At 37.3% G+C, this 13,437-nt stretch overlaps 2 protein-coding genes across 5 annotated transcripts in view; one reads left to right on the top strand and one right to left on the bottom strand.

Annotated features, from left to right (window-relative positions):
* Positions 1-13,437, bottom strand: part of ANO3 (anoctamin 3) — a 486,839-nt gene that overhangs the window by 35,918 nt on the left and 437,484 nt on the right. For all 4 annotated transcript variants that reach the window (XM_081543183.1, XM_081543186.1, XM_081543185.1 and 1 more), the window contains 2 exons: positions 5,293-5,329; positions 263-374 (listed from right to left, as the gene is read on the bottom strand). In XM_081543183.1, coding sequence (XP_081399309.1) covers positions 263-374; positions 5,293-5,329 — 149 coding nt within the window. The remainder of the gene's footprint in view (positions 1-262; positions 375-5,292; positions 5,330-13,437) is intronic.
* The window catches only part of SLC5A12 (solute carrier family 5 member 12), a 116,310-nt gene that overhangs the window by 89,062 nt on the left and 13,811 nt on the right, over positions 1-13,437 (top strand). The gene's annotated exons all lie outside the window — the stretch shown is intronic.

The raw sequence follows: 13,437 nt of genomic DNA, 5'->3' as shown, positions 1-13,437 counted from the left end.
ATTTACAATGTTGTGTTAGTTTCAGTTGTACAGAAAAGTGATTCAATTATATGGCTTTACTTTTTTATTTCAACTTTAATTGGGAGAGGCAGCCAGAAGCACTGTACTGAGAAGTCTTGGTTTGAAAAAGCATGTGAAGGTTCATTGGGACAGTTTTTCAAGGCAGAGGACAAGAATTTGCCACCCCTGTTAACAAACTGGCAATAAAACTGTTGACTGTCTCTGTCACTCTGCGAAGACACTGTGTGTGAAGTTGACTTACCTCCCCAAAAAGAAAGCAATATAGAAGATAGAACTGTTCAAATTGACAAATTGGAAGAGGAACATCTTCAACGCAAAGCTGTTTTCCCATTCAGATTCTGTTCGAGGATATTCTAAAAGGAACATAGAATGTGCTTACACAGATGAAATAAATGACAAGAAATATGGATACAGAATCAGAAGTCCTATGTTCAAAGTCTGGTTCAGTCATTTACTGAGTATATAAGCCACTCAATGCCTCTGAGTTCTAGTGTCTGCATTTGTAAAACTGGAATGGTAATATTTGTTCCACAGAATTGATGAAAAGATCCAATGAGATAATCTTTAGACATCTTCCACAACTACAAAAGTATGATATCTGTTATTAAGACATAAGGATTTTCATGATTCTCTCTGCTCCTGTCATTTAGAGGTAACCATAAATATTAGGTCAGTCTTTCACTCCAAATATCTATACTTAATTCAGAGACCTTAACTGTCCATAGAGTTCTTTAAAAAAGGAATATTTTGTATGCAGACTGAAGTGGAATAGTAAAGAAAAAAGAGGGGTACATCAGTCAGAAAAGCCCAGTTCTTATCTCAACCTTATACCTAATTTGCTGGTACTCTCAGGCAGGTGTCTTCATGTATTTTGCAATCAGTTTTATAACCTGTGAAATGAGGAATTTAGATAAGACGATTTTAAGAACTCTGTCAACTTACACCATGGGGTTCTGACTTCTCAAACAAAATAAAGCAAACAAAAGATAACAAAATAAAGCAACATCATCATAAAACTGGATGAAGATGGCAGAATGTACCGCAGCCTCAGCTTCCACTGGATATCCAAATAAGGGATAGAAAATATACATGCACATCTAATGTATATTAGACAGCATATTAAAAAGCAGAGACATTATTTTGCCAACAAAGGTCCGTTTAGTCAAGTTTATGGCTTTTCCCATGGTCATGTATGGATGTGAGAGTTGGACTATAAAGAAAGCTGAACGCCGAAGAATTGATGCTTTTGAACTGTGGTGTTGGAGAAGACTCTTGAGAGTCCCTTGGCCTGCAAGGAGATCCAACCAGTCCATCCTAAAGGAGATCAGTCCTGAGTGTTCATTGGAAGGACTGATGTTGAAGCTGAAACTCCAATACTTTGGCCACCTGATGCGAAGAGCTGACTCATTGGAAAAGACCCTGAGGCTGGGAAAGATTCAGGGCAGGAGGAGAAGGGGATGACAGAGGATGAGATAGTTGGATGGCATCATCGACTCGATGGACATGGGTTTGGGTGGACTCAGGGAGCTGGTGATGGACAGGGAGGCCTGGCATGCTGCAGTTCTTGGGGTCGCAAAGAGTCGGACACGACTGAGAGACTGAACTGAACTGAATGCATATATTCTACTGTAACTGAAAATTCAAGAAAGATAGAAAGTAGATGTGCTCTGACTTAAAGGAAAAGATAGGCCAAACTGTATGCATGAGAAAAGCACAGAACAAAGAGGAAACTTTATTCTGGGGAACGCCAGAATAGGTCTTGGGGAACGCCAAGCCCAAAGCAGACAAGTGTCAGAAACAGGAAGGATCTGTGGGGCATCCACAAGAGTGACTGGTTGATGGGCACAAGGGAGAGCTGTCAGGAGAGCCAACATTTCTGCATGGGTTGTGTTTTCACTGTTGTTTCCTTCTAAATAGTTTGTAAATTAAGCATAAAACTTATTTAGAAATGAGAACGTGGGTTTTTAAAAAATCACCTGTGTAAGATTGTTTTGGGTCTCCAGTTCTAATTTTACTGCATCATGACCCACAAATGTGTCCTGTGTGATTTCTGCTTTGGGACAAAAAAGTTGCAATTTCATTGTGGCCAAATTACATGGATAAGTTTTGTCAGTGTATCAAGTGTCTCAAAAGAATATTCACTTTTCTGTTGAGCATATAGTTTATATATGTTTAAAGGCAGCCTGCTAGTTACGATATTCAAATTCTCTATATCATGGCTTATATTTTGAGTGTTTATTTGTCAATTTATTTGTGTATTTCTATTATTTTTTGCTTTCTATGCTTTGAAGGTTGGTGGAAAAGTGTATAGAAATTGAGTATTATATTGACCTGGTATGTTGTTTATCAGTATGAAGTCCCTCTCTTTCTCTCTCAAATACATATTTAAATTCTAGTTTGCCTAATATGAGTATGATGACATCTGATTTTACTGTTACTGTTTTCTTGACAAAGATGCTTTTATTCCTGAACTGAGCTCTGACAAAATAAAAATTCTTTTCACCAGTTGACCTACTTTGCTTCTTGGAATCCAAGTTTACCTTTATAGATAATCAATACTACAGATAAATCACTGTTCATTATTATAGATACTTCGTTATTTGAAACAACTGACAACCATCCCGATCTAATTCTCAACAACCAAAAAGCTAGGCTGAAAAAAGTATCACGTTGGATCAAATATTACATATTCTTTTTAAAAAACCTTACTGTGACAGAATTGAAGCTTTTATTTTTGTGTATGTGTGATATTTGAAAATAAAATATTTGGGCAAAAAAGAAATCAAGAAACAAAGTCTTAAAAGTATTTTATATAACTAGAAAGTTAAACCTAATTTCTAATTTGAAGCACAAATTTGCAAGCCAAAATTTATACAGAATATAATATCATATATATTGCATATATATTACTTTTTATATATACATGCAATGACATTACATAACTTTAAATAAAATATCGATATTTTATTAATTTAAAGTAATAAAGCTCATTATTAATTGACAGGTATGAGTCCACAGGCATTATGGTATGAGTTACAGATGGAAAAATCAAATATCAAGTGAAAACTGATATTCCTGGCAATTAGCATATTCTGATTCTATAATTAATATTATGGTTCCCCCCAAATTACTTGCTTAGGTTTGCTTTCATCTTGGGTATAAAATACTTTACAAGCAAAAAATATAAGGAATCAGAGCTAGAAGAAAGCCTTGCGATATCTAGTTCAAGTGTTTTATTACCCAACTGAAGAAACTATAGCTCAGAGGGTTTAAAGAACAATGAAAAAGATCATTCCCATTTTGGGGCACTTGCCATATGCTGGGCAACTAACCTACAGTGACAGTGAAACAGGAACTATTCTCATTCTCATTTTACTAATGAAGAAACTGAGACTCAAAAAAGGAAGCAAGAAAGAAAAGGAGATGGAGCAGAGGGAAGAGGAGATGAAAGAATGGAAAGAAGAAAAAACTTGGTCATAGTCATGTAATTTCCAAGCGACCCTATCAGCCAGATTATGAACTAGGGGCTGGTTCTTCCCCCTACACATTGTCTCTTCTCATGTTACTCGCATTTGTAAATACATTGTAAGGCAAGCAACACATCCTAATGGAGTGATACAGTTACTCCACCACAGTCAGTGGAGTCTGTCACATCTGAGTTTCAATTCTACCCATTAACTTAATCGGGCTTCCCTGGTGGCTCAGCGGTCAAGAATCCACCTGCAAGGCAGGAGACACAGGAGACGCGGGTTTGATCCCTGGGTTGGGAAGACCAATGAGAGATTTAACCAAGATCCTGGGGGAGGGCATGGCAACCCACTCCAGAATTCTTGTCTGGAGAACTCCAGGGACAGAGGAGCCTAGCCGGCTACAGTCCATAGGGTTGCAGCGTGGGACACGACTAAAGCAACTTTGCACGCACGCAACTTAATTACCTTGCTTTTCTTATCGATAAACTTGGGATACTCCTGTCACAGAATTGTGATGGCAATAAAACAAAATAGTAAAGGAGGAGAATACAGCTGAGCTCAGTGCCTTGGCTCTGTTGAGTTCTCAAATAATAAAAGATCGCTGCTCAAACAACTCTGTAATAAAAATTTTGTACCCAAACTGGGGGACCAAAACTTAAGTTTGAGGATAGAAATAACGGTATTTTCTGACATGCAAGATTTTGAGAAGTTTACTTTCCAGGTAGCAAAATAAGAAATTAAGACAGAAGAAACAAAGGATCCAAAAAGTATTGTCCAACTGAAAAAATAAAAAGTGAAAGGAATTACCACAGTGCTGGTCAGAGCAGTGTATGCAGTTGAACACAAGCCCAGAGGGTAACCTAGTGAGACTGGGGTAGACAGTGGTTCAGGGAGGCTATCTCTCAGAAGAAAGTGCGTACAATACTTTATGTTTCTGAATGTATTTAGAGAGAATTTAGAGTTACAGCAGGAAGTTCGGGATAAATCAAGGCAAGTATGTACAGACAATTAAGCAAAAAAAAAAAAATTGTTATTATTAGCTTCACGAAAATATAAAGATTGTATAAGAAAGGCAGCATCCACAGTACACATCATGCCTTAGATATGAGCATAGTTCTGTAGATACATGATGTGAACACCAATTATTCATTAGGCTAAAGCTGCCAATACAACTGCTTTGGAAGGAGGAGAATTAACAGCCTGCTTTTACCTAGAGATGGATGGGGAAGTGTGAGGGTGCAGGACACTGCAGGAATAAAGTACAAAGTTCCTGTCTTATTATGGGAAGGCAGTCACTTCCCAAAGCTGGAAAACCCAAGAATGGCAGTAGTATCATGCAATTTAGAAATAGGGTAGAAAAGAACAGAAAACAATGATTAAACTGCTAAAAAGCACTACCTCAGGGATATGGAAAACAAGAATGGGCAGTGTGGCAAAGAGCTGGTATTTATTATAAATCTCTTAATACTCTTTTGCCTTTTAAGTTGTGTACATGTAATATGACACTGATAAAATAAATGTTGCAAGGAAAAATCCCAAAGAACTGAAAAGGTAGGGGGAAAAGCAATCCCAAGTAGGCAGAACTAGGTTTGTTAATTTCTACTAGGGTTTTCTAACTATATACATTGCTTCTCTGTAGTTATATGATGAATTCCAACTTCCTATGTCCCTTCTTTCATTTATATTGACAATTGTCTAACTAAAGTTGATATAAAAAATGCTAAAGGATGTAAAGAAACCACAGACTGACATGCCCATGTTATTTTCTTACTAAGGAGTGAAGTAAGAAAAGTGGACTTACCTAAATTAGTGAGAAGGTAAGCGATTTTTTCATAAGCCTGTAATAAGAGAAAGCAGTTAATGTTATTTTATTTTAGAAAATACTGTTATTTAGACTATTCAATGAAACATCTAAAGTTATTCTACAAAGTGGCTACATTTTCAATTAAGAAGAAGCACGTTTTAAATCTTACTATGTGGTGCTTTATATATATATGAAGACACAAAATGTAATAAAAACATGTTGTAAATGTGGCTATATACAGACACGATTTCTGCAATAACTTTTCTGCTAGCTGTCTTTATTTTCACTTTATTCGTCAAACAAAAGAGACTTGAAGAAACCCCAAAGACTTTCAACTAGTTAACGGCTGACCTGGGATTTGATAACCAAATTATATTTGCTTTTTTCCTACACTGGAAGGTTTAGTGGAACTTTGTCTTCTTTACTATTGCTAAACAATTTTCCTAACTATGACAAAGACAGTGAACAAAGCTGCATTCCCAAACAACAAAGTTGGTTTGATGCTTATTTAAAACAAGATTCACTAGTCAAATCTGTTGAATCTGCAGTTACATGAACATTTTTATATTCTGTCACCTTCTCCTTGTCCCACCTTACTCTGTCCACCACTCATACAGACTCAAGCAAAGAAAACATATTTTACAATATTACAAGTAAATACAGCTGGAAGCCTATATTTACTACAGATAGAAGGGTGATATATGTGTGCATGTAAATATAATTACATAACTCCAAAATTAAACAAATTATTCTTTAGACTATAAATTCAAATAACCCTGCTTATCGGCATGCAAAATCAAAAAGGTATATAGACACATTAAAAGTTGTTCACCTTCCTTGCCTGTTCGTTCAATAGAGCTAATGTGATTATTCATCTTAACCATGATTCAATCCATCTCTTCCTAAGATCTAAAGCGGTATCTTCAAACAGAATGATTATATTGAGTACAATAGTTTCATTCTACCCCTGGTGCAGTTTTTTTAAAAACTATACACATAAGTTATCATTTTCAAATTATAGAATTAGATAAGCTTGAATTTGTGAGCACAAAAGTTTTCCTGACTTTACTCTTTTCCATGCCGCATTTATCAACTAAGATGATTAGAGAAGGGTCTCCAAAGAGTATGATAAGACAGACTTATCAATCAGCAAATAGTCCATGAGTAGCTACTGTGCTTCAAGCACTAAATTAAGTGGCCTCATGGGGACTGAGAGAAAATTTTACTTAAGTAACTGCCATTTAGAGTATCTGGCTGGTGCCAAACAGTATTTTCCACTGGGCTGCACAAAAAGTTAGTTCAGGTTTTTCTGTAAGATGTTATGCAAACCAGAACGAACTTTTTGGCCAACCCAATATATATTATTTATGTTTGTCTTTACAAAAATATTATCAAATAGATGTTATGACTTTATGGAACAGGAAACTGAGGTTTAGAATGTTAAGTACCTAGCCTGAGATAATACTTCTAAGCAAGAAGCAAAGTCAGTATTGGTATAAAGGCTCTCTTGTATCATCTACGCTATGCCTTGTCTCATAAAGAATTTCAGATTTTGTCTTAATATTTAGCACATAGACTTGCCCACAAGCCCAGGATGGCAATATCTACAGCGGATGCCCCAAGGGACTATAATAATCTAATAACCTTTGAAGGAATTTTACCAGTCAGAAAAGACGCAGTGCCACCCCTGGAAATACCACTTTTGGAAAGGTATTTAGAGTAGTGGAGAGCCTATACCATCCAAGGCCCAAAGGCTACAGCCTATTGGCACCGTCATGCTGATAAACTACAAAACAGTCCTTGCAGAGTGACTCATTAACTTACCCACAAAGTGTACGAAGAAACCATAATTTAAATATAACCAACGAGATGGTATATGACAGCAACCTTGACAGGGGAAGTTGTGTGTGCATGTGTGTGTGTGATGGAATGGAGATATAATTGAAGAAGGAGAAAATAAAGGGGTTCAGGGTCAATTGTTCTGCTTACTACATTATATACAGGTAGTGAATGTATAGGGGCTGCCCAGGTGTTGTGGTGGTAAAGAATCCACCTGCTTATGCACAAGAAGCAAGAGACATCTCCAGGGTTCAATCTCTAGGTCAGGAAGATACCCTGGAAGTAGGAAATAGCAACCCACTCCAGTATTCTTGCCAGGGAAATCCCATGGACAGAGGAGCCTGGTGGGCTACAATCCATGGGGTCACAAAGAGTTGGACAGGAAGAAGAATTCATGAAAGAGTGTATGTATACATTATATGAATCTGCATCATTATACATATATATATATATGCAATATGTGTCTTTAAAATACATATATAGTAAAATAAAAGTTAAAAATACACAAAATACCATATAGTCAACCCAAGCTTTTAAAAATCATTCACGAGTGCATTCAGTAAGCCAATATTCTCTTAGTCATGTATATTGGGTTAAAAGTGTTTATTAGAAGTTTCTAGTAAGTCAGGTATTATCCAGGGAACCAAATGACAGTGAACCAAATATAGTCTGTACCATTCAGTTCAGTTCAGCTGCTCAGTCGTGTCCAACTCTTTGCAACCCCATGAACCGCAGCACGCCAGGCCTCCCTGTCCATCACCAACTCCCTGAGTCCACCCAAACCCATGTCCATCGAGTCGATGATGCCATCCAACCATCTCATCCTCTGTCATCCCCTTCTCCTCCTGCCCTCAATCTTTCCCAGCCTCAGGGTCTTTTCCAATGAGTCAGCTCTTCACATCAAGTGGCCAAAGTATTGGAGTTTCAGCTTCAACATCAGTCCTTCCAATGAACGCTCAGGACTCATCTCTTTTAGGATGGACTGGTTGGATCTCCTTGAAGTCCAAGAGACTCTCAAGAGTCTTCTCCAACACCACAGTTCAAAAGCATCAATTCTTCGGCGTTCAGCTTTCTTTATAGTCCAACTCTCACATCCATACATGACCACTGGAAAAACCACAGCCTTAACTAGATGGACCTTTGTTGGCAAAGTAATGTCTCTGCTTTTTAATATGCTATCTAGGTTGGTCATAACTTTCCTTCCAAGGAGCAAGCGTCTTTTAATTTCATCGCTGCAATCACCATCTGCAGTGATTTTGGAGCCCAGAAAAATAAAGTCAGTCACTGTTTCCACTGTTTCCCCATCTATCTGCCATGAAGTGATGGGACCAGATGCCATGATCTTAGTTTTCTGAATGTTGAGCTTTAAGCCAACTTTTTCAATCTCCTATTTCACTTTCATCAAGAGGCTTTTTAGTTCTTCTTCACTTTCTGCCATAAGGGTGGTGTCATCTGCATATCTGAGGTTATTGATATTTCTCCTGGCAATCTTGATTTCAGCTTGTGCTTCCTCCAGCCCAGCATTTCTCATGATGTACTCTGCGTATAAGTTAAATAAGCAGGGTGACAATATATATCCTTAACGTACTCCTTTTCCTATTTGGAACCAGTCTGTTGTTTCATGTCCAGTTCTAACTGTTGCTTCCTGACCTGCATACAGGTTTCTTAAGAGACAGGTCAGGTAGTCCGGTATTCCCATCTCTTTCAGAATTTTCCACAGTTTACTGTGATCCACACAGTCAAAGGCTTTGGCGTAGTCAATAAAGCAGAAGTAGATGTTTTTCTGGAACTCTCTTGCTTTTTTGATGATCCAGCGGATGTTGGCAATTTGATCTCTGGTTCCTCTGCCTTTTCTAAAATCAGCTTTAACATCTGGAAGTTCACGGTTCACGTATTGCTGAAGCTTGGCTTGGAGAATTTTCAGCATTACTTTAGTAGCGTGTGAGATGAGTGCAATTGTGCAGCAGTTTGAGCATTCTTTGGCATTGCCTTTCTTTGGGATTGGAATGAAAACTGACATTTTCCAGTCCTGTGGCCACTGCTGAGTTTTCCAAATTTGCTGGCATATTGAGTGCAGCACTTTCACAGAGTCATCTTTCAGGATTTGAAATAGCTCAATTGGAATTCCATCACCTCCACTAGCTTTGTTTGTAGTGATGCTTCCTAAGGCCCACTTGACTTCACATTCCAGGATGTCTGGCTCTAGGTGAGTGATCACACCATTCTGCTTATCTGGGTCATGAAGATCTCTTTTGTACAATTCTTCTGTGTATTCTTGCCACCTCTTCTTAATATCTTCTGCTTCTGTTAGGTCCCTACCATTGTCTGTCCTTTATGGAGCCTCTGTATCATTATGGAATTTAAATTCTGGTGCTCAGAAACATATGACAAAGAAATACGTACTTGGCCAGGAGTTGCCAAGTACTAAGAGGAGAGATGAAGCAGGCTGATGGGTAGGCAGCGGTGGTGGCACAGAGTGCTATGTAAAGACTGGTCAGGGAATCCTCTAAGAGAGGGAGACATCTGAGCAGAGAGCTACTTGGAGTAAGGGAGCCAAACAGTGATGGGGCTAAGTATCTGGGAGACATGGAAACAGTGAATGCAAATGCCTGAGCCTGCCATGCGCTTGGTGTGTCTCCTGAAGGTGGAGAAATAAGAGGGATGGGGTGGAAGTACAAAGGAAGTAACAGATGAATCAGAGAGATCTCGGAGGGAAATACTTTTTTGGTGTCTCGTAGGCTGTGGTGAGGACTTCAGAATGCATTCTGAGCTGAAAAGTCATCATCTCCCCAATTAATGCTTTGTTTTGGGGTGTCATGAGAAATCAATTCGGAAAAAAGTGGCAAAGGCATTTGCTGTGAAGGGGCAAAACTCCAGAGTTCTACATTTGCTTTAATGCTCTTTATCTCCAAGTCAGATGCTCACAATCTAACTCTCATTGTAAAAAGCAGCTCCAAATGGACAGATACAGAATCAAAAAGAGTCTTCACTTTTCCAGAAATTTTCCTTTTTGAATTTCTATAAATTGTTGACATACATATGAACAAACTAAACAAATACATTTTAAAAAGCCAGTATTCCTATTAAATGAGTCATTTGTCATTGCTTCCTTTTGAGGTCAAGATGTGTGGTCCAACACTTTGATCTACCCTATTTCATAATAACCTTTTTGCATTGTAATTATCAGTTAAGGAAACTTGGGTACATTTTGAGGTCTTTGGGGATCAGGCCCATGGAGGAAACACAGGAATGCATGCTCTGGATTCTAGAGACAGTAGTGGATTAATAATGTGGAAGAGTCCAATACTACAAAGCTACAGTCATCAAGACAATATGGTACTGGCACAAAAACAGAAATATAGACCAACGGAACAAGATAGAGAGCCCAGAGATAAAACCCACACCCTATGGGTACCTTATTTTTGACAAAGGAGGCAAAAATATATAATGGGGCAAAGATAAGCCTCTTCAATAAGTGATGCTGGGAAAACTGGACAGCTATGTGCAAAAGAATGAAATTAGAACACTTACTAATGCCATACACAAGGATAAACTCAAAATGAATTAAAGATCTATATTTAAGATCAGAAACTATAAACTCTTAGAGGAAAACATAGGCAGCATACTCGATGACATAAATCAAAGCAAGATCTTCTATAACCCACCTCCTAGAGCAATGGAAATAAAAACAAAAATAAATAAGTGGGGCCTAATTAAACTTAAAGCTTTTGCACAGCAAAGGAAACTACAAACAAGGTGAAAACACAGCCCTCAGAATGGGAGAAAATAATAGCAAAGGAAACAGCTCACAAAGAATTAATTTCAAAAATACACAAGCAGCTCATACAACTCAATATCAGAAAAACAAACAACCCAATCAAAAAGTGGGGAAAAGACCTAAACAGACATTTCTCCAAAGAAGACATACAGATGGCTAACAAACACATGAAAAGATGCTCAACATCTCTCATTATCAGAGAACTGCAAATCAAAACTACAATAAGATACCACCTCACACCGGTCAGAATGGCCCTCATCAAAGTCTATAAACAATAAATGCCGGAGAGGGTGTGGACAAAAGAGAACCCTCTTGCACTGCTGGTGGGAAAGTAAATTGATACAGCCACTATGGAAGACAGTATGAAGAGTCCTTAAAGAATTAGGAATACAACCACCATATGACCCAGCAATCCCACTCCTGGGCATATACCCTGAGGAAACCAAAATTGAAAAAGATATATGTAACCCAATGTTCAATGCAGCACTATTTACAATAGCTAGGACATGGAAGCAACCTAGATGTCCACTGACAGATGAATGGATAAATAAGCAGTGGAACACATATACCATGGAATATTACTCAGCCATAAAAAGTAATGGATTTCAGTCAGTTCTAATGAGATGGATGAACCTAGAGCCTATTAGATAGAGTGAAGTAAGTCAGAAAGAGAAATATAAATATCATATACTGACGCATATATATGGAACCTAGAAAGATGGTACTGATGAATTTCTTTTCAGGGCAGCAATGGAGAAACAGACACAGAAAACAGATCTAAGGACACGGGGGGAGATGGAAGGGAGGTTCGGGAGGGAGGGGACGTGGGTGTACCTATGGCTGATTCTTGATGTATGACAGAGAACCACAAAATTCTGTAAAGCAAATATCCTTCAGTCAAAAAAATAAAGTGGCAAAGAATAAATAAATAATGTGGATGAGTCCAGAACCAGCATGGAGTACTTACAACAGCCCAGTATATTCAAGGGTTTTCTTTTTTTTGGTTATAGCATGCTCTATGCATGGCACATGGATTCTAAAATGAGAGGAGGAGTATCAAAAGGAATTTATCCTTCTATTGGCAATGCTGAAATAGTTTAATTGGCTTAATTCCAGCTATTTCAAACTATAAGAGTACTTCTGCTGTGATGTTTCTATTTTTTTTCTTCAAAATTATGTATTAATCATGAGACCAGACAGCTGTCATGCTATTGCAATCTGTTCTTAAATTAATTAAGAATTAATTAATTAAGAATTAAGATAAATTAAGAATTAAGAATCTTGTTGTCAAGCAACAAGAACATACATTTTTAAAATAACTGCCTTTTAAATTTTTATTAAAAACTTTTTTGAAATATTTTCTGATGATGGCTAAGCATGCTATGTATGGTCTTCAATAGCATATTTTCAGGATCAGCAAAATAAAGAAGAAAAAGCATGATGGGATTTATAAAAATAAAGTCCTGGTTTTAAATTCTGGCTTTGAAGTTTTTTAGCTATCCTGCTGGTAAAAGATGTAAAAGATAATAACTTGAAATTTTAGCTACTGTTAAATTATTTGCAATCTGTATTTGGAAGATGTGATTTCTGATCTTGTGTATCAAAATTACCTTATATCCCTTAAATCACTGATTTTGTAATGCTATTTTGGGGACTGACTGGATCAGAATCACTTGGAGAGCATTACGGGTTATTTTTTGTTTTAAATACAGACTTCATAGTCCTACAAAGAAGATTCTGAATGAGACTCAGGGATCTGTAGTTTTTCAAAAGTGTTCCAGATGATTTGATGAATAAAAAAACAGGAATCAATCCTTTAAGTTACTTTTATGATTTGTAAAATGGGCCTGTCATCAAATTTTTATTCTCTTGACCCATATCTCTCTCCCAAATTGAACATTTCTTTAGGAGTGCTCGATTTACCTATTTTAAAAGCTTAGAGAATGTGTACTCTTTGATTATTAGTTTGAATGAAAATAACAAGGACAGAAAACCTGAAAGACACTGAAAATATAATTCCAATAACAAATAATTTTGAGCACATGATATTCAAAATGCTAGGATATTTGAAGAATAAAATATTTAAAATGTCTTCAAAAATGTATTCTAAATGTCTTTTAGTAATTTGGCAAGACCTGGAGATACAAACATGAGGAAGCTACAGTCCCAGTTCTTGAAGAGTTGATACCCTGACAGTGGGAGAAAAGGCATGTCCCAAGCACTGTAACAGAAGAATAGTCACAAAAGGGATTGTTTAATTCTACCAGGAGAATCTGATAAAAATAGAGAATAGACCTGCCCAAGTACCTATGAGAAGAGACACAAAGAAGAGGTTATTTCATTTCACATATGGAACTGAGAAAAATTTTAAGAAGGAAGTGATCCTTAACTGGAATTTTCAAAGATCAAGAGATATTCTCCAAGGAGATAAAAGGAAATAAAGGCCAACAGAGGAAGCACTGTGAACCAGGAAATGGGTGTGAAATAGCAGAATGCCAGGGAGCAAGCCCAAGTGATTCAGTAGG

Source organism: Giraffa tippelskirchi, chromosome 11, assembly GCF_054371585.1.
Source record: "Giraffa tippelskirchi isolate mGirTip1 chromosome 11, T2T-mGirTip1v1.2.pri, whole genome shotgun sequence".
Lineage (NCBI taxonomy): Eukaryota > Metazoa > Chordata > Mammalia > Artiodactyla > Giraffidae > Giraffa > Giraffa tippelskirchi.
The sequence above is the reverse complement of the archived record's forward strand: the minus strand, read 5'-3'. Positions and strand labels throughout refer to the sequence as shown.